The sequence below is a fragment of the Protomyctophum bolini genome, assembly GCF_963924005.1.
Source record: "Protomyctophum bolini genome assembly, chromosome: 21".
NCBI classification, from domain to species: Eukaryota; Metazoa; Chordata; class Actinopteri; order Myctophiformes; family Myctophidae; genus Protomyctophum; species Protomyctophum bolini.
In genome coordinates this window covers 20,081,258-20,109,045 of record NC_137882.1, presented here as the reverse complement: position 1 = coordinate 20,109,045, position 27,788 = coordinate 20,081,258, and the positions used below count along the sequence as shown (strand labels likewise).

General features: G+C 43.9%; 1 protein-coding gene across 2 annotated transcripts in view; it reads left to right on the top strand.

Annotated features, from left to right (window-relative positions):
• The first annotated feature begins 585 nt into the window (after positions 1-585).
• LOC308336300 (enhancer of polycomb homolog 1-like) overlaps positions 586-27,788 on the top strand; it is a 31,056-nt gene continuing 3,853 nt past the window's right edge. Inside the window, exons 1-12 of one of the 2 annotated variants that reach the window (XM_080793638.1) lie at positions 586-817; positions 2,305-2,454; positions 10,989-11,148; positions 14,370-14,515; positions 15,628-15,834; positions 15,956-16,104; positions 17,876-18,017; positions 19,623-19,781; positions 20,934-21,023; positions 21,493-21,644; positions 22,057-22,502; positions 27,415-27,524. In XM_080793638.1, coding sequence (XP_080649764.1) covers positions 11,049-11,148; positions 14,370-14,515; positions 15,628-15,834; positions 15,956-16,104; positions 17,876-18,017; positions 19,623-19,781; positions 20,934-21,023; positions 21,493-21,644; positions 22,057-22,502; positions 27,415-27,524 — 1,701 coding nt within the window. In that variant the 5' untranslated portion in view covers positions 586-817; positions 2,305-2,454; positions 10,989-11,048. Of the gene's footprint in view, positions 818-2,304; positions 2,455-5,914; positions 6,463-10,988; positions 11,149-14,369; positions 14,516-15,627; positions 15,835-15,955; positions 16,105-17,875; positions 18,018-19,622; positions 19,782-20,933; positions 21,024-21,492; positions 21,645-22,056; positions 22,503-27,414; positions 27,525-27,788 lie in introns of those variants that run through there. The other variant, XM_080793637.1, reaches the window with a different exon arrangement.

The window sequence follows — 27,788 nt, the reverse complement described above, 5'->3', positions numbered from 1 at the left end:
ATCGACTCACTGGCCTTGGAACGCCTCGGGATCCCCAGGAGGAAGTTACTAATGTTGCTCTGGAGAGGGAAATGGAGCTCTCTGGTGGAGCTGTTGCACCCGCGACCCGACTACAGATAAGCGGTTGAAGATGGATGGATGGATGGTTCACATGACGCTCATACTTCACAAGCGTCATGGCGAAAGAATTTTCCTAAAAAATAAGCCCCTCGGGGCTTTATCAATGATAATAGAGAGATGGTATAGGGTAGTGCCCAAGCCCTATGCACTGTATGCAGCCTATAGATCTGTATTCTGTATAGTTAGTAGTGATCGACTCGTGAGTCAACAGAAGAAAACTAGAGTAGAATAGCATGAAAACATTTATGATGATGATGATGATGATGATGATGATGATGATGATGATTTAATTCATTAATAACGGGTTCGGGTCATAGAGTTGATTCGGGTGGGAGGGACCATCGAGCTCATCTCCGCAGGTGATTGGTGGCTTTCATCGTCCAAATCACAAGCCGTCTGCGAAGTATCTGCTTGGTGGTCAGTTTGAAGCATTTTTTTAACGTATTTGTAGAAGTAATGAACGTTATCGAGCCTTCTCAGCCTTGTGTGACTTCTACTACCCGGTAAACACATTAACCTCTACGCGTTGAAGGATGTGGCACCCTTGGGCGAGTTCATCGTACTTTAAAAGAAAAATCGGAAGCGTTTTCCTCGGAAGCGTCTCAAAGGAGCTAAGCAGCCCTTAGCAAAAGCTAGCAATGACAGCCAGACGAAGAAGTGCCATCTCATCCCAGCGGGTTGGAGCAGCAGCCATCAGGTATAAGTTGCCACTCAACTTTCTCTCCGTTCATTCCAGGGAGTCGACATCCGCACTGGTTAACTTCTTGATAAAGTTCGTGTTGTTGTGTGATTGATTAGATTAAACTGTTTTCTGCTTTTGTGTCTGTAAAAGTGTTAGCTGTCAAGCTAATGGCGCAGGGTCAACTGTTACATCGCAATCGGCGACATATTGAATTCTGTCGCCAGACGTTGTCGCTGTTTGCTTAGTTTGGTGCAAATGTTCTGTCTGGAATGTGGGCGAACATAAACAAAAATAGACTGACCTCTGACCTCCTGTTACAAGAATTTCATTTTCCACAATCAAGTGCTACTCTCTTATGCTATAATGCTATAATATTGTTGTCAGCTAGCTCGCATTATTTGCAGCAGCGACCTCGTCTCACAATCCAATGGGTCACCTATTTCGGTGTACCATAGGGCTAAATAAATGGCTAACGTCATACAACTGGCTTCGGTGGCGCTGTTCCCTTGACAAACAAACAGCTGTGTACAACAAGACAAATCCACGGTCTGTCGCGTTGAATCTACAAGAGAAAGCGTAGCCTGCTGGTTAGACATTGGTGTTCGTTTTCCATTAACGTTAGCTCCTTGTTGTTTTCAACCATGTTCTTTTTTTCTCTCGGTTGTGTCTTTGGCTCTTTGCTGTAATTTTATTCCATTATGTAGGCTACTAGTAAGAGAAATCTATGAAAATTTGGGAACTAAATCGTTACCAAGAAATTTCTTCACCAATGTGTTTCTAAATGTGTCTAAATGTACTAAGTTTGAAATTCAACTCCTGTGGGGAAATTGAGTTATTAGCATAATATGTGACCATACCCATAACATCCTATATAAGGCCAAAAAGTCAAAATTTCATCATTCTTTAAGTAGCATGTGACATATGGGGTTTAGGCCATATCCACTTGACCAAATGTGCTGACCTTATCACGTTTGTGATGACGGCTATGGCCGTTTTCCTCCCAAGGAGTGTTTTTTGTGCAAAACTAATGCTTGGACTAGATTCAGAATCATGAAAACCCCCTAGTTTCATATGTCACATGCTACTGAAATTTGGACTTTTTTTCTTTATATAGGATGTTATGGGTATGGTCACATATTATGCTAATAACTCAATTTCCCCCGGGAGTTGAATTTCAAACTTTTAGTACATGTTATTAGACACCTTTAGAAACACATTGGTGAAGAAATTTCTTGGTAACAATTTAGTTCCCAGATTGGTCAAATAACTGATAAAATGCCCTTACTATACTGTTTGCCTTGAAGTGCTCGTGTCATGAATGTTGTTGCGAAAAGTACTTGCACACAGACTTGCACATAGAATAAATGTGAGTAATGTCTCTTATTGGCTTTGCTGTCTGAATCAGACTACTATGCCACATGAAAATGGGCCTGTGCTTTTATACAATGTACAGATTGCATTAGTAATGTTTGTTTTGTTTATATGTCCCTTTTTTGTCACAGGTGACTGTGTTCCTAACCAGACCTGTGCAGTGCACTACAGTGAAGGCCCCGTTGCTCCCCTGTGGATGATGGACATGGACTACCCATACCTTATTTGGATTAATTGCTGGTTCCCATGGCAGCAGCTGTCACCTATCCGATTCCTCACAGGTTATTTGCACATTATCTTATTTTATTGTTTCTTATTGCCTCATCCGGCAGGAGTGTTCCCTGTGACCTCCCATCCAAACATAGAGTAAACATCGTAGCCGGGGAGCCACAGGCTCAAAATTGGACGCAACCTTTGATGTCATGCCGTACTTTTGTGTTTTTTCTATTCACTTGGTCATTAAGGTCCACAGAATGAGAGGCCTGCTCTGCCGGAAACATCGCGAAAAAAGAGTTATGGACATTTTTGTATACCACACCATAGTCAACCATTAACCAATATAAGGCAGCATTTCCCAAATTTGCTGACCTCATCACATTTGTGATGACGGCTATGGCAGTTTTTATGCCAAGGACTGTTTTTCGTGCTAAACAAATGCTTTGAATGGATTCAGGATCATGAAAACCCCCTAGTTTGACATGTCACAAATGTCACATGCTACTTAAAGAATGATGACATTTGGGAAATGTTGCCTTATATTGGTTGTCTATGGTGTGGTATACAAAAATGTCCATAACTTCTTTTCGTGATGTTTTTGGCAGAGCAGGCCTCTCATTCTGTGGACCTTAATGACCAAGTGAATAGAGAAACGGCATGACAGGTTAATCCTTAACCGTTGAGCTTTTGGGCCTGTGGCTCCCCGGCTATGGCCTGAAATTCATGTTTTTTTTTAATGGTGGGGTAAATGCTGCCCTCTGTAACATACCTGACAGTGTTCTACCCTGGATTCAAACCTTGGTCTCCTGCGCAAGTGCTTAACACATTCCATCCGTAGGAAGTCTGGAAACGCCATAGGGAATCCAATCGACTGATATCTTTCAGTCAGGGTTTGGTGCATGAGCCGGTTTAGCCCGCTAGTGTTTTAAATGTATTTTCTCGTTCTATAACCACAGAAGAAGAAAATATAGTATTGTGATGAGCTGTGTTTTGGACTTTTGATATAGTTGTGCTGTTACGTTGGAGTCTGATTAATTACATCAAGTTTTCTTTTTTGGATTCCTCATTCACTGTTTATGAATGTTTTACAAACAAAGATTCTATGTTGGTCAAAGACATCACCGGGTAGGTAAACGATAGAAATGAAGTAATTTCCTGAATGAACTATTCCTTTTAGTCTTAACATTGTCATTTCCGATTGCATGCTCTGCTCCAATTTTAAGGTTGGGTGTGAAAGCAAGAGAGCACAGGGGACAGTAACTGTAGTAACCTACAGTTCTAATGTAGGTTAGAAGAGGGGCTAAAAATCTGTAGAATTAGGTACAGTAGGTTAGGCTATGCATTTCTGTGCCCAGACTGCAATACATGTCTCCTACTTTACGTCTGCCTAAGTCAGATTTACATGGGTTAGGAGCTAGACAAGGGGAGGCTCTGTGAAGAATAATAGACGGAACTGAGAAATGGATATTCATTGGTCTTGTGCTGGTCTTGTGAGTCCTTTCGGATAAGGTATTTACATTTTAAACTTGATTTATACTTCACCGTACAATGGTGGCGTGCGGGAAATGGCGTGCGACGAAGTACTGAGAAAACTGTTGCGCCTTTTCTTCGTCCTTTTTTCCTTCAAACTTGACTACGATAGCGGTGGTCTCAAAAACAGACAGGAAAAGACTCGCTCACCATATAGAAAAATAAGTAAAACTCCTTAGACTGAGACTTAGAAATATATATTTTCTTTTATTTTATCATGCTGTGCTCATGGTGCTCTGTGCTCATGGTGCAATTAAAAAGCAAACGTTTCGGTCCTCAGACCTTCGTCAGTGCTATGGTTTTTCACAGTGCGACGAAGTAAAACAACCAGCGAAAGTGGAGGTGCATTGGCTATGAAGATGGGCAGATGCTCTAGTCTGGAGAGTGTGTATATGGGGTCTGTGCCATAAAAATCACCCGTGTGAAGTGAGGGGCGCTAATATATTAAAGTCTACTGTCTAACTCTAACTCATGTTGATTAGGTGATGTAATGGTAATGTAAAACAAACAGTCCAAACATTAGAGACAATATGACGTAAATAACGACCCATGATGTTAATTTTCCCTTCATTGTCGATGCGTCTACAAAACAAACATCGAACTAAAGTCAAACATTAAATCTGTGTATAGGAGGGGCTGCCTCGTTCACCGCTACAGTTCATTGGAGCGACCTGTAGTGCACGGGTAGGCGGAAGTCATGCGGAACACACGCTGCCACTCAAAGTGACTACTGGCCAATCACGGCGCATCTTCTCCAGGAGCTTTATTTGCATTAGAAACCATACGTTTACATTGCCTCTTATTGCCGAACGCCCCCTTCTGTGCATCACAGAAGCTTGCCGTCCCTCGAGATACAAACGCCCCAGAGCCGAAGGACAAAATGTATTTTGTCTGTGCCAGTGCCAGCCAGTACAGAGTCCCGCATTCATGTTTGCTTTGATTTAAACATCACTAGTGTAAATATGTGTGGTAATATCCCACATAAGTGCTACATTTGCAGTAATCAAAATATGTGTAATTCTCAAAATCCTGTGCCACATTTTTGAGTCTGCTACTGTACTGTAGTTACTCAGAGGCACTTTTGGATAAAACTGTCCATCCAAATCCAATGGAGATGTTATCTCCAGGATTGTAATGCAAAATACATGTTTATTTTAATATGTATATAATATAATAAGTATCTTAACATGAATTGAATGACAGTGGCCCATTTGTGGCGGCCATGGTAGTGGTTCCCCAAAGTCCCCATCTTCTTGGCATCAGGTTGAATTGTCCTTGAGCAAGACACTGCACCCCTAACTGCTCCCAACAAGCAGGTTGCTTTCAGATGCTGTAGAAAGAAATGCAGAACATTAAATGAATACATCAGAATACATAATCTTATAGGTTTAATTGTATTTTCCACCCAAATGTGTATTTTCATTCAAGATTGAATTTTATTTTATTGTATTAAAAGTTAAGATACACTTTGATTATTAATGTGGAACTTTATTGTGGTTAATCCATCCACTAACTGTTATCCATCAAGCTTTTATGAGCTGTAGTTTGATTGACATTGTATAATGCCACAGGGTGGCGACATTTGCACACAATAGATTCTAATTGTCAGCGACGTTTTACTTTGGTTGTACAATACTTCAAACAACTGCCATTATTACAGATTTCTTTTTTTAAGTGATTTATTTAAGGATTGCAGAAGTCACTTGCGCGAGTTTTACAATCCATAAAAAAGGATGTTTTGAAAGAAAGTCCCTGTTCTATGGATTATAATAGAATGGATACCAAAGTGGCTGTGTAGAAAACGTAGCAGTCTTTTTCTTTTCTCCCGGCGAAAATAAACGTGGCACCCTGCAGGTCTGTATCAACTTTGGGCAGCCGCATCAGGCATCACGCCGCATCACACACAGCCACAGGAGTGGAGTCAGTGAAGTGAGTGGGACAACACTGGACAATTACCTTCATCTGCACCTTGCGCGCTCCCTCGCTCGGTCTCCATCCATCGCCCACCCCGGCCCGGAGGCTTCGCGAGCGCGCACGCGCGCCCCATTGCGTGGGAATGGCTGTAGTGTAACCGAGGGGGCCGGGCCGCCAGGAGTGAGCACTAGGATTGCTTGCGAGAGTTTGTAAATGTCCGCCATGTTGGCCATGGCGCACTGAGCCGCGGAGGAACAGCGGAGCCTGCGAGAGAAAGAGACCGACCGAGGGCGACTGAGATCCGGGGCCTGCCCGGCTCTGCTCGCCGCTGCTGCCGCAGAGCTTGCCCGCCTCTTTAGATCGCTCGGTGTGACTCGCTAGAGAGCGCGAACGGCTTCCTCCATGAGAACTCTCAAGAGAGCTGCTGTTGTTCTTGGCAGACATACTAGATTTATGCCGCATCTGACGTTATAAAAATGAGTAAATTGTCGTTTCGGGCGCGGGCGCTGGACGCTACGAAGCCTATGCCCGTCTTCCGCTGCGAGGATCTGCCCGACCTGCATGAATATGCCTCCATCAACAGGGCAGTACCGCAAATGCCGACGGGGATGGAAAAGGAGGAGGAATCGGTATGTTTTATTGCTGCACGTCTTATGCTGGGATGTAGATTGACATTTTTCATATTTTCAAGGGGTGCCACTATCTTTGCCTGCGCAAGCTAGTGGAAAATGGCCGCCATGTCTCCTTTTTTTCGTGCACACGACGGATCTCACTGAATACTGTATTTAACGACTGCGTTGTGCCGTGGTGGTTGTTGTAATGTTGCACTGATGTGGTTTTTAGTTGACATGTCTTGTTGTGTCAATTTGCATCGCTTGAAATCGCAGCCGAATGCACAAAGGAGTCACGTGACATATGTCGCTTCCACCATTTTGTTGACTTTCTCTTTGGTAAAGGCAACCGGGATGGGCCTGGGGGTGGCTGTACTTGCTGTGAATGAACACCACGGGGCGACTATGAGCCCCGTCGTGGTTTTGACAGCTATGCTGTGAGAATGACAGCCATGTGTGCAGTGGTGGGGAAATTACAAACAATTTCAGTATCGATACTGACATATGATATCGGAATACTGTTAGAAGTGAAAAGTCTGGAATTCAAAATGTACTTGTGTAAAGGCACTCGTGCAGAATGTCCCATTTAACGTTTTCAATTGTATTGGAAAAAATAATCTTTTGAAAATAGCGACACATTGTGAACTTGTAGATAGACTATTTTCAAATGGCCGAAATGTATATAGGGCTGAAGTGGGTAATGTATGTTTTGTAATAACTAGTAACTAAAGTTTTCAAATTATTGTAGTGGAGTAAAATTACAATATTTGCCTCTGAGAAGAAATAGTACTCTGAGAAGTAAATGTATTGAAAACTGGAAAGGGTCTGGGAGGGTCCCTGAAACATATTTTCAGATGGGGGTCGGTGGCCAAATAATATACATTTTGGGAACCACTGACACAGAAACATGAGGTTGTTCAGAAAACTGTCATGATTTAGAAGACATTTGTAGAATCGTCCTCAGGTCTAAATGGGTTAAGTACAGTTCTTGAGTATTTATGTACTTTACACCACTGCATGTGTATCTGTTGTACGCTGCGTTACACTTTGTCTCTCCTTGCTGAAGATCCCAACATCTCTAAACACGTTTGTTTACATTTGAGATCAGAGGTATACAGCCAGAAAGACTTGAGATGAGTGCAATGTTATATGGTTGGTTTAACTTGATGCCGTTTTTATATTCTCTTAAATATGATTGTGATTGAAACACTTTAGAGGCGCTTTCTGATATTCTCACAGATATCAAGGTGACGGCCTCAGCTGTTTTAGCTGACGTTCTACAGACGTGCAAGCCGGAGTTAATGGTCTTTCTCAATAATACTTTTAACAGGACATTTGGCAGCAGCATCAATGGGCTAGAATCTAGGACTCATTCAAATCAGCCTTTATTTATATAGCACATAACACCACCAAGGTTGACCAAAGTGCTTCACAACAAAGAAATTTAAGCAAAATACAAATGCATCAAGCAGAGCATAGGAAAAACATATAGCATATAAAATCAAATAACATTGAAAGCCAAGGAAAAAAGGTGCGTTTTGAGTATGGACTTGGCAATGGCAATCATTCTAAATTGTTGACATTAATCCATTTAGAACTGAAGCCGACTGTTGCTATATACTGTAGATGGCAACAAGAACCCCGAAGGTGGTTCCTGTCCTGAATGGGGTCCTGAATACAATATACGAAGACGAAGAATACGTTTTGTTAACACAATCGATCTAGCACCTGTGCTGTGCTCTCATTGGCTGTAGCCACCTCCACCTGCTCTCAGTGCTGGTTGAAACTTAGTTCCACTTATTACTGTATGAATTCAAGTTGGCCCAGATATCAAACATGCTAGATGTCTGGAGACGCTCCCCAAGCCATCTCCCGAGAGCTGGAATCGCCGTCTATCAGCTGTTTACACACAGAGCAAAACCTTGGGTAGCGAAGCCCAATTTTGCACCAGTCAGACTTGTCGGCGAGTGCCAAAATAGGTCGGCGACAGCATAGCCTCTGAAAACTGACAGTCACCGGCATGACAGGACATCGCAATGAAGTCAGCAGAATGTCTAAGTCATTCAGCTTCCCACCAGACTCATCTCCCCTCCTCCCCCCACCAGCTGTACACATACACACAGCAGTGTTGCATAACGAGGTGACAGACGAGATGAAGAGGGCAGTTTTACTACAGGTCGTCTATGCACAGCTTAGCTTCTTGACCCACATCCTGCACAACGAGATTGCTCTCCATCTGTACTAAGCTGTCTGAGTGGCCACATGCTGGTCTGTGACTTAACAATGAGTGCTGCGGCAGTATAATTGTATTTGGTCGACACTCCTTCAGAGGGATATGCAATAATGGGGCAATATTAGAATGAACTGCTAACTTGTAGCTCACAAACCTTACATGTGACTAACTGTAAATGTGTGAAAGAATGATGACCATGGTACAATCTCTATGAGCTGAAAACACTGACTGGGAGCAGTGGGGGCCTCACGTCAGTTGCCACGGTAACTTTTATTGGTTTCATCTGCTCTTCAGGGTAACGTTAAATGGAAGGAACACGTGGCAGCGTGAAAATATAGATTTATACATTTTGTCTCCTCAGGCGTGCAATGCCGAGCACAGAAGCTGCACTAACACGGCAACATTATATCCAGAAAAGTGTGGAGTTATCGCTTTATAGATTCATTAATTTTATTTATTTTAAGCAGTGCTAGCCCACTTCTGACTTTGTATGTCTGTAATTTAAGGCTGAGCGATTAATCGCTTTAAAACAGAAATTGTGATTTGAAACCACGTAATCAGTGAATCGCAACGGCCGCGATTTATATTTATTTTATCATAATATTCAACCGGAGCGAGTCTGATCCAGTGTTTACGACACTGCTGTGCTCTCTATTCTAACCAATCAGAAGTGTCCCTGCAGTGCATGCGACTGCAGTGCATGTGTAACAGCACGTGCCCAAAACAAGACAAGTAATCCTTTACCACTCGCGTTGGTGGCTGGCTGCTAGTAACGGCAGCGGCATGCATCATGCATGCCATCTGCAGAGCCCGAGTCCCCCGATTCAGTCCGGTGCGGATTTTTTGATTTCTTTTTTTTTTTAAAGTTCGAATCCCGTGCCATCAAACGAAGCTTCGAATATTTCATTTTTTGGCTGCAGGCCTACTTCAAAAAATATCGCGAGTCAAATTGCAATATTGGTCAGAAATCTCAATTAGATTTTTCTCTAAATCGTTCAGCCCTACTGTATGTATACTACATTACTATTTAGAATGGAAGGAGAGAGACGGCGTACTGATTTAATGGTTCCAAATGACCCTGGGCGATCCAATTTGTAGCAGTAGCATAAATCAACTGATGTCAGTGTTGACCACAATGACCAGCATCAGTTATTACCTGCGAAAGCAGAGCACGCAAGTACTGCGATCGGCTGTTGACTATGGTACGTTTCAAGGTTGGTATAATGTCATGGCATAATTGGTTGGTTGGTATAATGCTATGGTGCGTAAGTAGGCCATATATGGCCTACTTGTGCGTAAGGTGCAAGTTGGGATCTCGACAGAGTTCATTTCAAATTTTCACTGTGGTAAGCCACAGACCTATGAGCAATAACATGTTGTATAGTTTTGAGTCTAGATCTGGAGACTAAGGGCACTTTCACACCGGACATGTTTGTTTCGTTTAAAACGAACCATGGTCCACTTAACCCGTTGGTTCGGTTGGTGTGAACGTGCATCCGAACTCTGGTGCGGATCAAATAAATGAACCATGGTCAGCCAAAAAAGGCCGAACGTGGTCCGCTTCCAAACGAACCAAGGTGCGGTTGGGTACTGGTGTGAACGCATTCAGACTTTATAGAGGACCAAATATAGGAATATAGCCGTCGGCAGTTGTGAGGTTTCATTAATAATTGTATGTCTATAAAAGCACATCTTTTTTTTACGGGGATCACACTATTGATATGACAGCTGTCAGCTGATTATAATATAGTAGACCACTAGACCCGCATCCTAGGAGGCGCAGCGCAAGTGTAATGTCAGTGTACGAGGTTCACATGCGCTCAATAACAGATGTACAAGTTATTGACACGGAATGGTATGTACGGTACCGTATGTAAGCTTGTAGATCTGTTCATTTTAAGCATGCACCACCACACAAAGTTATGAGCCTACACCATGAATGCATGCGACTTCATGCGAGAGAGAGAGGTTCCTTTCAACTCTCGTCCCCTCCAACTCGCGTCCCCTCTTTGTGTGTGTGTGTGTGTGTGTGTGTCACACACACATGGGGAGAGACCCGAAATATGTTTCACTCTGTCTTTCTCACTCCCCCCTGAGTCATTTCATATGAATGAATGACTGCAGGTCACCTTTGGTGTGAGTGCACCGCAAAACCTTGAGCATTCTGTCGTAACACTAGTAACGCTACAGACCTGAAAAGTCTATGCCGCGCATGTAAACGTTTATAGCTGAAGCTGTGCTGAATAATACCATGATGCAGCTCAATCCAGCCTGTACTCAACGCCTGTCTGTCCTCTCTCTCCCCTGTCAGGAACACCATCTCCAGCGGGCCATCTCAGCGCAGCAGGTGTACGGGGAGAAGCGGGACAACATGGTCATCCCCGTCCCCGAGGCAGACAGCGACATCAACTACTACGAGTCGCTCTACCCCGGGGACTTCAAGATGCCAAAGCAGCTCATTCACTTACAGCGTGAGTAGAGGGAGGACTCTTCTATTAGCCGTGTGTGTGTGTGTCTGTGTCTTATTATTACATGAGGGCTGTCGTATTGAAAGAGTAAATGATTAGATTAAATAAATATGAAAAATAAAAACATTTCAATGTTTTTTCCCCAATAGTAACTACACAAAATCTGAAACTGTGTTTATTAGTTTAGTTTTCCCCCCAGAAACATTCAGCAAAATGTTGCAGCCTCAGCCAGTAGAGCCTGTGTTATGATTTGGAAATGGCTTGTCAGTCCTGTGCTTTTTTATATTTCATATTGATTGCATCCCCTGCTGTGTTCAGTGGCCAGTGGGTGTGCTGTTTATCTTGGGATCCACCAGACAATTTGGTTCCAGAGAGCTGCATGGGGCTAGATTCAGAGTTGGGATGTGTTTGGCGTAAAAAAATCAAAGGGGAAGTATTTACATAGACTGCATTAAGCTGCATTTTGTTTGCGTTTGTTGTGTGTTTGCACTGTGGATGTGTGAGACTTTCAGTGATGCTAGAGACATGCTCCTGCATTTCTGATAGGGCTCGCCCTAATGGTTTGTTGGTTAATTTGCATTCAATTAAAAGGCGAAGATTTTTGGTTATAAAAAAAATAATAACCTGGCTAGCAATCCTGTTTAGAGAGGATGCATTTATGTTTTTGGCAGATTACCAGATACAGTAGGCATAGGCAGGTTCTAGACTGGATATAAGCACTGAGCTGTGAATATAAACCAGGTTCTCTATATGTACAGTACTGCAGAAAGCACAGTGATGCCATTTTAGTTTAACATTCCGGATAGATATCTGGAGTGTTTTGCAGATTCAGTCAAAGGAGTTCAGAGGTGGAATAACTGAACAGCATACTATCAAGGTGGATTGCGCAAACGTAACCCAAACCCTATGCTAATTGGTAGCTTTGCATCGCTAACAGTGTTGCAAATGACAGGGCAGGCTACATTCAAATCCGGAGAAGCGGCAGACATTAACTTGATTAGTATTTATACACTAAAATGTGCACAATATGCCAAATGGAGCAAATGTTAATGGCTAGAAATAACCCGCATCAATCTCTGCACAGACGGCATTGTAGGTCTGCTGGCAAACACGATTAACAACTAATTGCTACACTGTAACTTCTGTCATCAAAACCTGTGATTCAGATGACCCACGGCCTACACTACCTATTACCGGTATGTTTTATAAGGATGCACGATAATTATTGGCCCGATATCAGGAATTATGACGTCATAATTATCGTCCAGATAACATTATAATATCTCCGATAATATATTGTATTGTATATGGGCTCGCAATTGCTATCATTTTTGGACGCAAATGTGCCTGAAATTTAATCTGTGTGTGAAAATATATTTGGGAGCAACTGTGGGACTACCAATCATTTCTGTGGTGCGCCCAAATGCTTTTTAAATGTGTCTATATATTTTCATTATCGGTATCGGTCTTGAGTAGCAAGAAGTTCTCTTATCGTTTTCAAGAAATCAATATCGTGCATCCCTACTGTTTTATATTGTGCAAGTTGTATGCAGTGTTATAACCAAATGGGGCACCCGTCACTGTGTGATTCATGCAAATCCGTTGAGAAATGTGTTGGGGGCTGGTCGTGGCCCCCGGATGATGTTTCTGACAGACCGTAATGACATCATGCTGCTTGCAGCCAGGCGAGCTGCACACACGCATGGCAATTGTCAACAAACTACAGATGGGTTTCCTCCGAGGGAAAGCCTGGTGACGCGAGGTTAACGGCTAGTCTGGTTGAGTGTACGAGCAGGTTGTGCATTAGCATATAAAATCAGCAACCGCGGCTGTGAGTGCACTGCAAATCATGTATTCATCTCATCAGGAATTAATATTTATATCTTGCTCAATGCTGAGTGTATAGATTTGTACTGGTTGACTCAAGTGTAGTATAACCTTATATATAGTACACCCCCAAAATGTGTTTCGCACCCTAAAATCCCCCCAAATGTTTCATGCCATGGGCTTCGTAATGATTGCCGGTGCGTGCTTTGCAATGATGGCCGTTGCACGCTTGGGGGCCCCACATACTGTCACCTTTTTCACCCGTGGCCGTGTTTGCATGCCTGACTACTTACTGTCCTTATCATTTAGGCCACTTCTAAACGGGGGGTGGGTTGGAGAGAGAGATACACCCACACACACACACACCACACACAGGAATGTAGCAGTCCCTGAGTATATTTTAGCATCTCAGTGATCCCAGAGGGGTCTGAAAGCATTTGAGCAAACTGCTGCAGAGAGAAGGGGAAAACAGGAGGTGAATTATGGGTCAGGCTGTCAAATTGAGCCAGGACTAGAGGTGCTCCCTCTGGACCTGCAACCTATTTATCTGATGGAACCAAACACTCTGCTCCACAAAACGATGTTGGCGTCTTCAACTCGGTTGTATCCCTTGAGATGGGACCTTTTGGCATTTGATTCGCATAGGTAGATAAAGCACAGCTGTATTCGTTTAGGGGGACTTTCTGGATCGGTTAAACCTGGTCTGAGCAAGAAAACGGCATGTTTGTTTTTCACCACCTGTGCGCAACCTAACACACATGCACATTAACTGTATATATGGTGTTTTCGGGTGTGCCAGTACAGTAGTTACAGTACAGTACAGTAGAGGGACCCCCACACGGTAACTCTGTCATTTCTCAACCATTTCGGGCACGGGGCGGGGATTGGCCCGGCCCCCTGTGTGCGTTCCTGTGGTTTTGGAGCTCTCCCCACCCTGGGGACCCCCACACGGAGTTGCACCACTCACTTCACACGGGTGTGATTTATTTTTACTTCATAGGTCAATGATTTTGCATAATTTTAACATGAGTCTGATAGTTGGTTGAAATGTAGCCTTGTGCACCTGCAGTTCACTCCTGCGTTCACAACAGCCTGCAGCAACATCAAGTTAAAGTCAGAGTGGTATTCCTTTGCAGTTATGGATGCCAGATGATGCCTTGTGGTCAAATGATGTATCGCATATCACATCCCTAGGGATGAGAGAGATACTATATGATAATGTCTGTTACAGTGTTGCAAATAGCCTGCGTTTTGCATCCTTAGACGCAATAGATCGATAAAGGATCGAAAGGCCACGTAAGGACAACGTGGCTGAATGTATGCAAGCTAAGGCTCGTATTGCCACTCAGAACTTCCTCTTCATCCGTCTCTCGTCTGTTTTTCCTTCACACATGCAGCTTTCAGCTTGGACGCAGAGCAGCCCGACTATGACCTGGACTCGGAGGACGACACGTTTGTGAATAAGCTGAAGAAGAAGCTCGAGATCACGGCACTGCAGTTTGAGGAGATGGTCGACCGCCTGGAGAAAGGCAGCGGGCAGCAGGTAACGTGTTCTTGTGTGACTGGACAAAGTAGAAAAGTTGCTAGAAAATGCTAAACGAATAACATTAACACGTTTATTCATTTACACACTGTAGATTGTAATGACAGCAGGGGGGTAACGTAGGTGGAAAGTGCTGGATTATAAACACAACTTGTGAAAGTTTAAGTCATTTAGACCAGAGTTAAAAACATTCACTTTGAAAGAATATATATTCAAAGATTTGCGCCACATTTTTACGATTTTTCAAAAATAGCAGACCTACAAGCTTGCTCTGCTTATTTTGAAGTCTACTAACCAGAAGTCAAACACTTTCGTATAGCTTGACGAACGTGCTAAGATTTTCAGTGGTCAGAGCTTTGATTTGGTCAGTTTCTGTCATTCCTACTTTCACAAGGAAGGCTTTGGTAAAAAAAAGTTTCAGACATCGCCTCCTAATTTATTATCAAAGATAGGCCAGTGTGCAGGTCCTCTGAAACTGTCACGGTCATCCCTGCCCGTGCCAGAGTTGAATTGTCTCTTTGTCTTTTTAATTACTATGCAAAGTGAGAAAGAAAGGTTCAATGAACTTAACTTGAAACAAGCCATTAAAGATGCCTCAAGCTTAATGAGACGAGTTGGGGATCTGTATCAAGTTCAACATTGCAACAGGCAACCATTTGTGACGTTATTATCTTGTACGTTCATATGTAGATTGCAGTATATGATTGATTGATTGATATAAAGTTCAGCCATGCTCTCCTGTTAGGGTATTGGACGAGTGATTGGTTGGTGTCACGTACCTTTTAAAACCTAATTACATTATACTATTGTGGGGTATATTGTTTTTTCCAAACATTTAGTCTCTGGCTCTCTGCATTGAGATGTTTTGTTTTGCCAGCAAGTGTTTTATGTTGTCATAACTACAGATCAAATGTAGAGAAATCTCTAATTTCCTGCCACACTTGATACTGGAGTAATACTCTAAGTAATGGCACATCTCACTATCAAGGCTATAATAGAGAGAATCCTTTCTTGTGCTTTTGACTGTTTTGACAGGACCAGCCATTTCTTTTGTCAGTGAGGATAGGCACGGATGTCCAGGTTTACTTGACGTCTTGTTTCCCCTCCTGTAGCTGGTTAGCCTGCAGGAAGCCAAGCTACTGCTGAAAGAGGATGACGACTTGATCAAGGAGGTCTTCGACTACTGGAGCCGCAAACGGAAAGGCTCCAAGAAAGGCTGCCTCGGCGTCAACGTCAAGCAGGAGAAGCGGGATGGCTCCAGCACCAGTGATCCTTATGTGGCCTTTCGCCGGCGCACAGAGAAGATGCAGACTAGGAAGGTGCGAGTCCATAGAATCTCAGCCCATCAGCTTACCAAGAGCATAACATGTTCCCCTCTAAGGGAATCATTTGTTTTACAGCATCATAACTCGATTCCACGGTCCCATTTCCTTTTTGCAGAACCGTAAGAATGACGAGGCATCATACGAGAAGATGCTGAAGCTGCGCCGGGACCTGAGCCGAGCCGTCACCGTCCTGGAGATGATCAAGAGGAGGGAGAAGAGCAAGAGAGAGCTGCTGCACCTCACGTTGGAGATTGTGGAGAAGAGGTAAGAATGTTAACCAGGCAATGGGACTGTAATACAACCATCCATATATATACTTAGGGAGCATATAGTGATGCTTCTCCCCAAATGGGATGCCTCACACAGGTGCAGTCCAACACGTATAGAGAGAACATCAAGGATTATAGAGGAACATATTTTTGTTTGTCAACTGTGACCATCCCAACCCTATTCACATTAAGTTACTCATACATGCATGCTAGGGCATTCACTTCAAGTCATTTTTACTAGTTGACTAGTTGCCTAGTTTACTAGTCGACTAGTTGTTTAACTACCTATTATGTAAAAAAAATCTAATTGTACATTTAAAAACTGTACATTGGTGATTATAATCTATCTGATCTTGAGGCCTACAAAATAAAATAAAAACAATACAACCCCCTCCCTTTTTTCTTCTTATCAACTAGTATCAACAAGGTCGACTAGTGTATTTACTAGTCGACTAGTTCCTTAATGCATAAAACATAAAACGATCTCAAATAAAGGGATTTAAGATCAGAACACACATTTATTATTATGCAAATGAAACCGTAAAGCTGATAAGCATACACGGATATTTCTTAACGGTCGGCTAACTGGCTATCCAGTTACCCGTTGACATCCCTAACCTACACTGGACTCTTTGTTTGTCCTGAACATCTATGGACCAGGTGTTCAACGTGGATGACATCTGTGCTTAATCCACATTCCCTGGGTAAATGACGTTTAAACAAAAATAATAAGCTAAAGCCTAAGGAGAACCGCTGGGGAGTGGGGATGTTGTCGTATGATGGCTCGTAAAGCATGTCGTTTTAATGGAGTCTGGCACGGTTGGTCGTGTTCATTTGTGGTGGCAATTACGTTCTCGCCCTGTACATGGTTTGGCACGCATTGCCAATTTATTGAGTTCACCTTATTTGCGCAGTAAGGTCGAAAGGAAATGAGCTCATTGACTTTGAGCTCCCTCCACAAACTTGGACCGCTCGCCGCTAGGCAGGGCAATATACCAGGTGGTAGCATTATATTATTTTGTGTTTGTGCGCTCACCTTTTTTTTTAATATACATTTTAGATCTCTTTTTTGAATTGTTCCGTTTTCCCAAGTGCCAAACATACAATCCATCTGGACATGACAGCCGAATGGAAACGAGTTTCCTCTGGAAGTAGCTTTTGAATTGAACGTCCTATCCTTGGAAGTGCTTTTGATTTGTAGTGACATTTCAATTTCCTCCTGTTAGCGGCGGCGGGGAATCTGTGCCTGTGCTGTGCATACCTTTACTTCCACACTGTGCTTGTTTCTCTATTTTTGAAAGATTGTTCCTCTCACCTGCTGCTCCAATGTAGTTGAGAGAGCCATGTGTATCAAGTTGTCACTGCTGTTGTATCCTACTGCCTCACCTGCCAGTGAGGAGCCCCCACTGGTAGGACATACTGTTGTATCCTACTGCCTCACCTGCCAGTGAGGAGCCCCCACTGGTAGGACATACTGTTGTATCCTACTGCCTCACCTGCCAGTGAGGAGCCCCCACTGGTAGGACATACTGTTGTATCCTACTGCCTCACCTGCCAGTGAGGAGCCCCCACTGGTAGGACATACTGTTGTATCCTACTGCCTCACCTGCCAGTGAGGAGCCCCCACCGGTAGGACGTAGAGTCTTTGTCCTACTCCTCCCGCCCATTCGCCCAACACTCCCTCCTGACAGTTTTCCACCCTAGCTGGATGGTACAGTTTCTTTCAAAGTGAAATAACCAAATGCTGTTGTTTTTCCACACATCAGGAACACGTTGCCTGACTTTGGCAGTGAGGTGATGGCTGAAGCCCTGGCCCAGCAGGCCCTGGCGAAGCCCGTCTACACCATCCCTATCCTCCCCCTCCCCAGCAACAACCAGTACCACCTGGACATGAAGGACTATAAGAAGGTAAGCTTGGGGACATCTACATCTATCTATTCATGAGAGAGTGCTTTTTTGAGTCCTGTTTGTATACAATTGATGGGACCTGGGAACCTTCCATCATGGACCGGCTTGCTACCCAGTAGAATATATTAGCTGAGGCGCCCAAGTTGCTTCACACGAGCAGCTGTGGAAGCCGACAAATGGCATGCCTAACGTCAAAACCCGAAATGGTCAGGATTCTAGGGTCCCAAAACAATACTGTGTGGAAGAGACTGCTGAAGAGACTGCTGACAGCAGAGGCAAACTCCCATGTCACCACCAACTATTATAGCTTTACCTACAGTTTCTTTCACACACACCCCTTTCCTGTTTCTCCTACTGTACCATCTGGTTGACTCCGGCATATTGTTGTTGTCAGGACTGTCTCTTCTCTTGCTGTAACTTTTACTTGAGTCACCCTGGCCTCTATGTTGCATAACCGAGTCGATGTGCGCACATGCATAATAAAGTATAGATGCTCCACTGGCGTGTGACTGGTATGCTGTAGCCCACCCATGTTAGAGACCCCAAATAAGACTTGCTTAAATCAGAGAGTGTGTGAGTTCAGTCGATTAGGGGGGATTTTCTCCAATAATGGCAAGGCGTTTTAGCTTATTAGGGGTGGGACTTGGAGTGTAGCAGCCATCTGGCTTGGCAGTGGCATCTGTCGTGTGCCGCCATCTGCATATCAATGACTATTTGCTCACTGCTGTTTCCAAACATGCACACACTCCTCAGCATGGACAACAAGGGCCTTTTGGGGGCCTTGCAAATACCATTTGATGAGTTGCCCTGCATGCCACATGTGCACAGATCAAGTGTGGCATGATGTCACAGGATTGAATGTGCCTCAGGACGTGTCCTTATGTTGCCCCCACCGTAATGTCAAATAAAGATGAAAAAGTTGGTCGGACAGGTAGTTTTCCAAAACCGACCGATATGGACGTATACTGATGACATCAGGAAACTCCATATATGGGGATAAAACGGTCACAGACAAAGCAATATATGGGCATAAAAGAGAGACAGAACGTACAACGTATGCCATTCAAAGGGATTGTATAACATTCTGGGGCACACATTTCAACTTGCATTATTCCTAACTTGCATAGTTCCTGTAGTTCACTTAATTAGCATTACATTTATTTTATTTATACACCGTTACACTTATTACCTTACATTTTGGGCAATGGTCCTTCACTAGGATACTTGGCAAACATTTGAAACATTGTAAATAAGTATGTAAATGCAATATTCTGGACCTTCATTTTCAGTGTGTAGATCACTGGTTCCCTTGAGACCCAAAACCCATTTGGTTTCTCCCCAGGACTCAAGCTAGTTAAAATAGCAGATCTACAAGCTCACAGAATAGACTCATTGTGAGCTTGACTGCACAGTGGTGTGAGATAGTTCGATATAGTATTGGTGCTCCCTGTATTTGGAGACGTATGCACCCCTGCTTTCTCTGGGTTAAACCCAACCAGAGCTTCCCTCCCATCGGTTCTCAGCTGTCCTTGTATCACAAATGAATACATTGGGAAGGGAGGGGGCAGCCATGATGGTAAACCTCATTCTGTTTCGTCAAACCAGCCAGAGAAAATGGAGGTGGTCCGAACCAAGAGGAAATACGAGAAGAAGCCCAAGGTCCCTCCTTTGGTGGCAGCCCAAAATTCAGGCCCCTCGGTGTTCAACCCCAAGGACCTGAACCAGTATGACTTCCCCAGCTCGGAGGACGAAGCCTTTTCTCAGGTAAAGAATAAAATATCACGTTGGTTTGCGTCGGTTCTTAGTAATAATAAGAATAATTATTAAGTAATAATAGAATTATGATTATAAACGCTGCCTTACCATGTTTTGCTTACTCTAGGAACATTACGTCCTGTGACCTGAGACTTCATAATATATGTATGTGAAATCATGATGGAATCAGATGGGTTTTTGGCGCTAAATCCCAGAGTAGTTTAACCCATTAAGACCTGAGACCGATTCTACAAATACCTTCTATATCTATATCAGTAATTCTCAGACGTTCAAGATTTTCAACAACTTTAAAAAAATGCTTTAATGGGTTGTAGACGAGGACCAATATTTGATGATACTACTTCTTTCTTATACTGTTAAAACTATAGCAGATGCATTCTGATTCTGAATGAGTCGAATGCGATTTTCACAGAGGCTTGGTTTTCTCAAAATACCAAAACATCTCGCTGAATCATATTCCATACATTGTATGCTTTAGGTCATACAAGTATGAACAAGACTAAACTCTTTATGTATTGTGACATAATTTAATTTAGGTCCATTCACAGCACAAATAAAGCATTTTGGCTGGGCTGAGCTCTGTCAGCAGTCATTTCATCTCAATTTGCTGAAATATGCCATTACAGGCCATCAGATCTTTGTTGTGATTGGACTGGTCTCAATTCCTGTAGATGCTAATTTATTGATTGGACTATCGGAGATCTCCACCTACCGAAACATCTGGGGAAATCTAAGTTCAATGTATTGGCTAGAACCGCTGGGCAAAAGGGTCTACAACCGACTGTTAAATCCATACATATATATATTTTTTCAACTTAAATTTTATTCATTTTTCATGAACAGAAATAGACAAGGACATACAGAAAGCAAAAAGACAAACAATCGAACATTACAATATGTGTTGCCAACTCAGTAAATAAAAAGTAAAAAACGGTAGATAAATGCTATAATTGTAGGAGATCACACACAGACAGGATAATAATAAAGTGCTGTTAAATCCATCTTAATATGAAGGACCGGAGTCTTTGCATTGGTCCTGGAATGTAGTTGTTTATCCAGCCAGCTAGTGTTTTCCTTACTCATTTTGACAGCTAGAGTGAAAACCACCACTCAACATGGTATGTTCCTTCTTTTTATTAGATCCATTCAGGTTCGTCGGAGGCAGAGGAGGAGAATGACCCAGACGGCTGCTACGCGTTCAGGAGGAAGGCAGGCTGTCAGTACTACGCTGTGAGTGCATTTGTGACACAGACACACACACACACACACACACACACACACACACGTCTATTTATAGAACCCCAGGTCGCTTGCCTGACCAGACTGGCTGGCCTGCCTCATTACACCCTCTGATCCTCAAATCAATGGCAGTACCGGAGACATCCCCTGTATTTATTTAATCTCATTTCCCTTCTTTCTTATAATACTTTATCAATACACATTCCTCCCCGTTTGTTTGTTTGTTTTTCTGTTGTGTTTTCACTTCTCCCTCCTTTCACTGTGATTTCCTATCTAGTTTATCCTCCTGCCTTCTGTTTTGTTCTTTTAAATTCTAATGTGTCAAATGTCAAACAAATGTCTACGGTTTGTTTTCTGCTTTCTTTCCTTTCCTACTCTTAATTCTCTATTCCTTTGCTTTCTGGCCTCTTCTGGCTTTTCAATTCCTCTCCCTGGTTTACTGATCTCCCTCTCTCTCCAGTGTCGTGCGGACCAGAGCGGAGGCAGCTGGCCCTGGGTCTGTCCGTCGGAGGGCGGCACAGGCGACCGCCGCTTCCGCTACTGTCTGACGTCGTTGATGTCCCCAAGGCGCTGTGTGGGACTGGCGCGTCGCCGTGTGGGCAGGGGGGGCAGGTGAGCGTTTGATGCCCTCACAGCTTTCCCCTCCCATTCACACGCCCATTTTCATTTGTCACCATGAAGAATAATCTTCAGATGCAAGCAGGTTAATGGTTTGAGAACTTTGAGTCGGTACATTAGCCACACTTTAAAATCCACCTAAGGAGTTGTGATGGTTGAATTGATCCACGTTAACTCTGTTTTAAACAAGTGTACAACCTCCAGACATTAGCTATTGCCAGCCAATGTTTCAATAGAAGATCTAGGCAGGCCACTCTTCTTTATTGACAATATCTAACAATGTTGTGTATGTAGATGTACCATAAAGCAAGGATTCCGTAGAGAAAACATCTTGACCACTTCACCAGCACAAGTACAGGGAAGACGTTAACTCATCTATAACGACGCTTGTGTTCTCCTCTTGCAGGGTCCAGCTGGACCGGGCTCACACAGAACTGGATGGCATCTTTCACAGTCTAGACTCAGACCCGGAACCCGAGCCCGAACAACTGACCGCTGCCTCCTCCTCCTCCTCCTGGTCGTCGTCACCTGTTCCCGCGCCGAGCTGTCAGCTCCGAAACCCCAACGCCAGTACCTCAGAAACACATACCTCGGACCCAGCCGGCACCCTGCGTCCCCCTTCCAGCTCTTCGGCGGCGGCATCCGTGGACCTCGGTCAGATTCTGTTGAACATTAAAACGTGCCGCTGGAGGCACTTTAGACCACGGACGCTCTCTCATCACCCCCTGGGTGGAGGGGAATCGGGGGGTCGAGGATTTAGGGGTTTTGGCCGCTCGGGGATGGCCCGGAACCAGGCCTCTGGGGGAGCAAATGGCCAGAGTCGTGCCGGACCGCCACCCGCCCCCGTTAACTGTGAGTTAATCCTGATCTTCATTTGTATGAATCATGTGCTTTTGCAGGCAACACAAATGCATATAAATAAGAACATAAAGACTGAGGAAACTATCAGAAGAAAATGTTGGTATGGACCGTGGCTGTTCAGAAAGACTAATGTTGCTATATGTTGCTCACCACCATCACCCACGCATACAACGGCGATAACTATAAGTTGGTTTCAAAACATGGTAAAATAGCTACAATGAAGAAGCATGTAAGATCTGCACCATCCACAGGCAAACTGTACCTAAAGGTTTAAGTTCCACTGAGCATTAAGGTATTGGCTTTGTGACACTGAGCAGTCAATCATATGGAGGCAGCAGCAGGGTAGGGCCTCTAAGGTGAGCGTCTGGCAGTTCATTAGAGTAGTCAAACGAACCCCCCCCACCTCACCTCTGAAGCTCTTATATTTGTGTAAAAGCCAAATTGTGAGTAACCTTTATAGACTGCATGGTGTGTAGAGGAACCAAGATAATTGGAAAATGTCTCCATGCATGAAATTATGTAAGGTGTGTGTGTGGGCGTGTGTGTGTGTGGGCATGTGCGTGTGTGGGGGGAACAATTGACTTTTAATGCCAACCCCTACTGTTGTTTGGCCAACGTCTGCCTTTTTGTATTGCATTCTGATGAGGCATTTCAAAGGTTCATTTCTCTGCTACAGACTGAGGCACACACACACACACACGGTGGTAAATCAAATGAGCCCTTTGCTTTCAGACCCACTTTCGTTACTAGAATACATTAATGCCTGCACCAGCTCTCTCAGCTTGAGGGAGACTTGGAAACGGTCTTGTATAAATAGATATATGAGAGGTGCACAACTGAGTCAGTAGTGCTGGCTCCTAACGGAGTGCTTTGAATATTAAAAGAATGCCATCCAGGATGGAGAGCAGAGGTTCAGGATGTCGCAGGCTCTGAATCAGTTTTATCATTTTAGTGGATTCAATCCACGTGTCATGTTTTATCCTCACCAGTAGCATCAATGTGTAAAGAATAAAGAGGTGTGTAAGTGTAAAGAAAGACTTGGGGTATCCCTCTGAATCTTGGATGATGTTCTCATCTCCTTGAAGTTTAATTGATCAGACTTAACCTCTTGTCAAAATGGCTTCAAACGTAAATATTTGCTAACCCAAATCCATGCCCTCCAGTCTGGACCAAGTGTAGTTCTGGTGAATTGCATTGTGTAGAAACGTAATCCTCAGAGCTCAATACGCAGGATTCCCAAACCTCTGACACCAACTGACGTGGCTGATTTGTACACTATCACGGTTGAGGAATAAGTATTGCAAAAGCTGTCTCAAGTGATTCAAAGTGACATTTATTACACGGATATTAATTGACACTGACAGATGTGCTCATGGCAGGATCTTCAAGGAACATAACGTGAGAAAGCAGGACACAAGTATTATATTGTCCCAGTTCAACCCACTCAGAGAGAGAGAGAGTCAGGCAAAGAGGTGAGGGGGAGAATGAGGAGAGAGGAAGAAGAATGCAGGGAGGACCCACCGCTATCTGTGCGTGAAGACCTTGACAAGTTTCCCAGAGTCGGCGAGAAAACATTAATATAATTGCACAGAATAATAATAATTAGGGATGTCCCGAAACACTTTTTTCGTTTCCGATCCTGATACGACAATTTCTGTGTTAAAGGACCACTTCACCACTTTTCAACCTATCTTCATATAATAGGTCCTCACTAATAATCATGAAAAAATGGCGTGTGTGAGAGTTTGCGTCTCTGAATGTGGGTAATCTATAAATTGCAAAAATCTGTCTTTCCGTCCCATGCTCAATGTCACTTAAACGATGGGTGGTGTTTGAGGGGTGGGTGAGTGTTGGTCAGTCACTTCATGTTGATTGAGGGGTGGGTGAGTGTTGGTCAGTCACTTCATGTTGATTTAGGGGTGGGTGAGTGTTGGTCAGTCATTTCATGTTGATTGAGGGGTGGGTGAGTGTAGGTCAGTCACTTCATGTTGATTGAGGGGTGGGTGGGTGAGTGTTGGTCAGTCACTTCATGTTGATTGAGGGGTGGGTGAGTGTTGGTCAGTCACTTCATGTTGATTGAGGGGTGGGTGAGTGTTGGTCAGTCACTTCATGTTGATTGAGGGGTGGGTGAGTGTTGGTCAGTCACTTCATGTTGATTGAGGGGTGGGTGAGTGTAGGTCAGTCACTTCATGTTGATTGAGGGGTGGGTGGGTGAGTGTTGGTCAGTCACTTCATGTTGATTGAGGGGTGGGTGAGTGTTGGTCAGTCACTTCATGTTGATTGAGGGGTGGGTGAGTGTTGGTCAGTCACTTCATGTTGATTGAGGGGTGGGTGAGTGTTGGTCAGTCACTTCATGTTGATTGAGGGGTGGGTGGGTGAGTGTTGGTCAGTCACTTCATGTTGATTTAGGGGTGGGTGAGTGTTGGTCAGTCACTTCATGTTGAAACCCCCTCCTCTCGTTATGTATGGAATGCTCCCAGAGTCCCAGCAGCATTGGGGTCGGGGAACGGGGGAACAGCGCACCGCTCACACACTGTGCTGGCTGCCTGGCTGGGACCGAGGGAGGCTAATGTACTGTAGCCTACATGTTGTTTACGCTCCAGAGGCGATCGGTTTTGATATCAATAACCTCCGTCTTTTTTATCATCTTCGTCCTGGGCGCTGGGTGTTACTAATAAAGGACAGTGAACTTCGTCCTGGGCGCTGGGTGTTACTAATAAAGGACAGTGAACTTCGTCCTGGGCGCTGGGTGTTACTAATAAAGGACAGTGAACTTCGTCCTGGGCGCTGGGTGTTACTAATAAAGGACAGTGAACTTCGTCCTGGGCGCTGGGTGTTACTCATTTAAAGGACAGTGAACTTGGTCCTGGGCGCTGGGTGTTACTAATAAAGGACAGTGAACTTCGTCCTGGGCGCTGGGTGTTACTAATTGAAAGGACAGTGAACTTGGTCCTGGGTGCTGGGTGTTACTAATTTAAAGGACAGTGAACTTCGTCCTGGGTGCTGGGTGTTACTAATTTAAAGGACAGTGAACTTCGTCCTGGGTGCTGGGTGTTACTAATTTAAAGGACAGTGAACTTCGTCCTGGGTGCTGGGTGTTACTAATTGAAAGGACAGTGAACTTCGTCCTGGGCGCTGGGTGTTACTAATAAAGGACAGTGAACTTCATCCTGGGCGCTGGGTGTTACTCATTTAAAGGACCGTGAACTTGGTCCTGGGCGCTGGGTGTTACTAATTGAAAGGACAGTGAACTTCATCCTGGGTGCTGGGTGTTACTAATTTAAAGGACAGTGAACTTCGTCCTGGCTGCTGGGTGTTACTAATTTAAAGGACAGTGAACTTGGTCCTGGGTGCTGGGTGTTACTAATTTAAAGGACAGTGAACTTCGTCCTGGGCGCTGGGTGTTACTAATTGAAAGGACAGTGAACTTCGTCCTGGGCGCTGGGTGTTACTAATTTAAAGGACAGTGAACTTCGTCCTGGGTGCTGGGTGTTACTAATTTAAAGGACAGTGAACTTCGTCCTGGGTGCTGGGTGTTACTAATTGAAAGGACAGTGAACTTCGTCCTGGGCGCTGGGTGTTACTAATAAAGGACAGTGAACTTCATCCTGGGCGCTGGGTGTTACTCATTTAAAGGACCGTGAACTTGGTCCTGGGCGCTGGGTGTTACTAATTGAAAGGACAGTGAACTTCATCCTGGGTGCTGGGTGTTACTAATTTAAAGGACAGTGAACTTCGTCCTGGCTGCTGGGTGTTACTAATTTAAAGGACAGTGAACTTGGTCCTGGGTGCTGGGTGTTACTAATTTAAAGGACAGTGAACTTCGTCCTGGGCGCTGGGTGTTACTAATTGAAAGGACAGTGAACTTCGTCCTGGGCGCTGGGTGTTACTAATTTAAAGGACAGTGAACTTCGTCCTGGGCGATCGGGGTGTTAAGGAATATAACGCGTTTTGTATTATGTGTATCATAAGCTATGTTTAGCTTTGTATGATGTAAATAAATATACTTTATTGATCCCGAGTGAAATTGAGGTTCTTAAATCATCGATAATCAATGATTTCAATTGAAATTTGTAAACTTTTGCATCCCTGATACTAATACTGAACGGGGGTCAAAGCAGTAGTTTATAGTTCAGATTTCAAATTTTATTGAAGGGAACAATAGCCCCTTGAAATGCAGCGTCTCATTTTCAAGGAGCTCCCATAACATGAACAGACTCGGGGTCATACAGTAGCTTCATACAATAAAAGTATACAGATGCATTCATACACAGATGGCGTGCTCACTGCTCACCCTATCCCACGCACTGCACCAACCACCCCACCCCGACATCACCTGAAAAGAAACGAGTGTACAGTACAAATGCATCGGTGTACGAGGTACCCCTACAACTTAGTCAATTTAGAAGCGTACAAGTTGTATCAAGATGGGAATGTAGAGAAACCCTGACGCTACATAAGCTTGTAATGGATCTAAGAGATTGAGAAAGATTGAGTTCAAGTTCAGCCTGGAGCTATATTTTATTTCAGTCTTCTATATACTGGTTCAGATCAGACATTATTGAGGTCTGTCAGTGCTGTGTTATTTCTATACTATTCTGGACGGTGTTGCATAACGTCTACCCTGTGGAATAGTAGTGTGAATTTTGTTTAGTCTGTGATCCTGCCTGCTCAGTGTCTGATAGCGTTGCACAATATATTGACAAAACCTTTTATGCATTAGTCATAAAGGAAAAGCTGTGAAATGCAGGACTGAGATTCAGCTTGAGATCTACAAGCTTGAGGGTTAATTATGTGGTTAATGCTGCCATCAACTATCAGCCATGTTGCAGAGCTTGTGCTGTGTGTTAACACCAGAGAAAGGGGTTTTAATTTTGCATCCATCACCTGTATTTGCCCACAGTGTTCACGGCAGAGCAGTATCAACAGCACCAAGAGCAGCTGGCCCTGATGCAGAAACAACAGCTGGAGCAGATCCAACAGCAACAGCAGGTCAACAGCACCAACATACAGGTTGGTAAAGGATGGACACACAAACATAGTCTGGAATACAGTCGTTCAGCTGACTTATTGCGACCACAGATCGCATTTCCTATGAAATCATACATTTCCCGTCAGTCACTCAATATCCCCATACAAGGGAATGCCCCCAAATTAGGGCTGACCCAAAAAAATCGATTAATCGACGTTCAATCGATACGCACGGGAATCGATTTTTAAATTTTGAATCGAATAGTCATTAAAACAAAGCGGCCGCTTTTGGTCCGCGAGACGGCC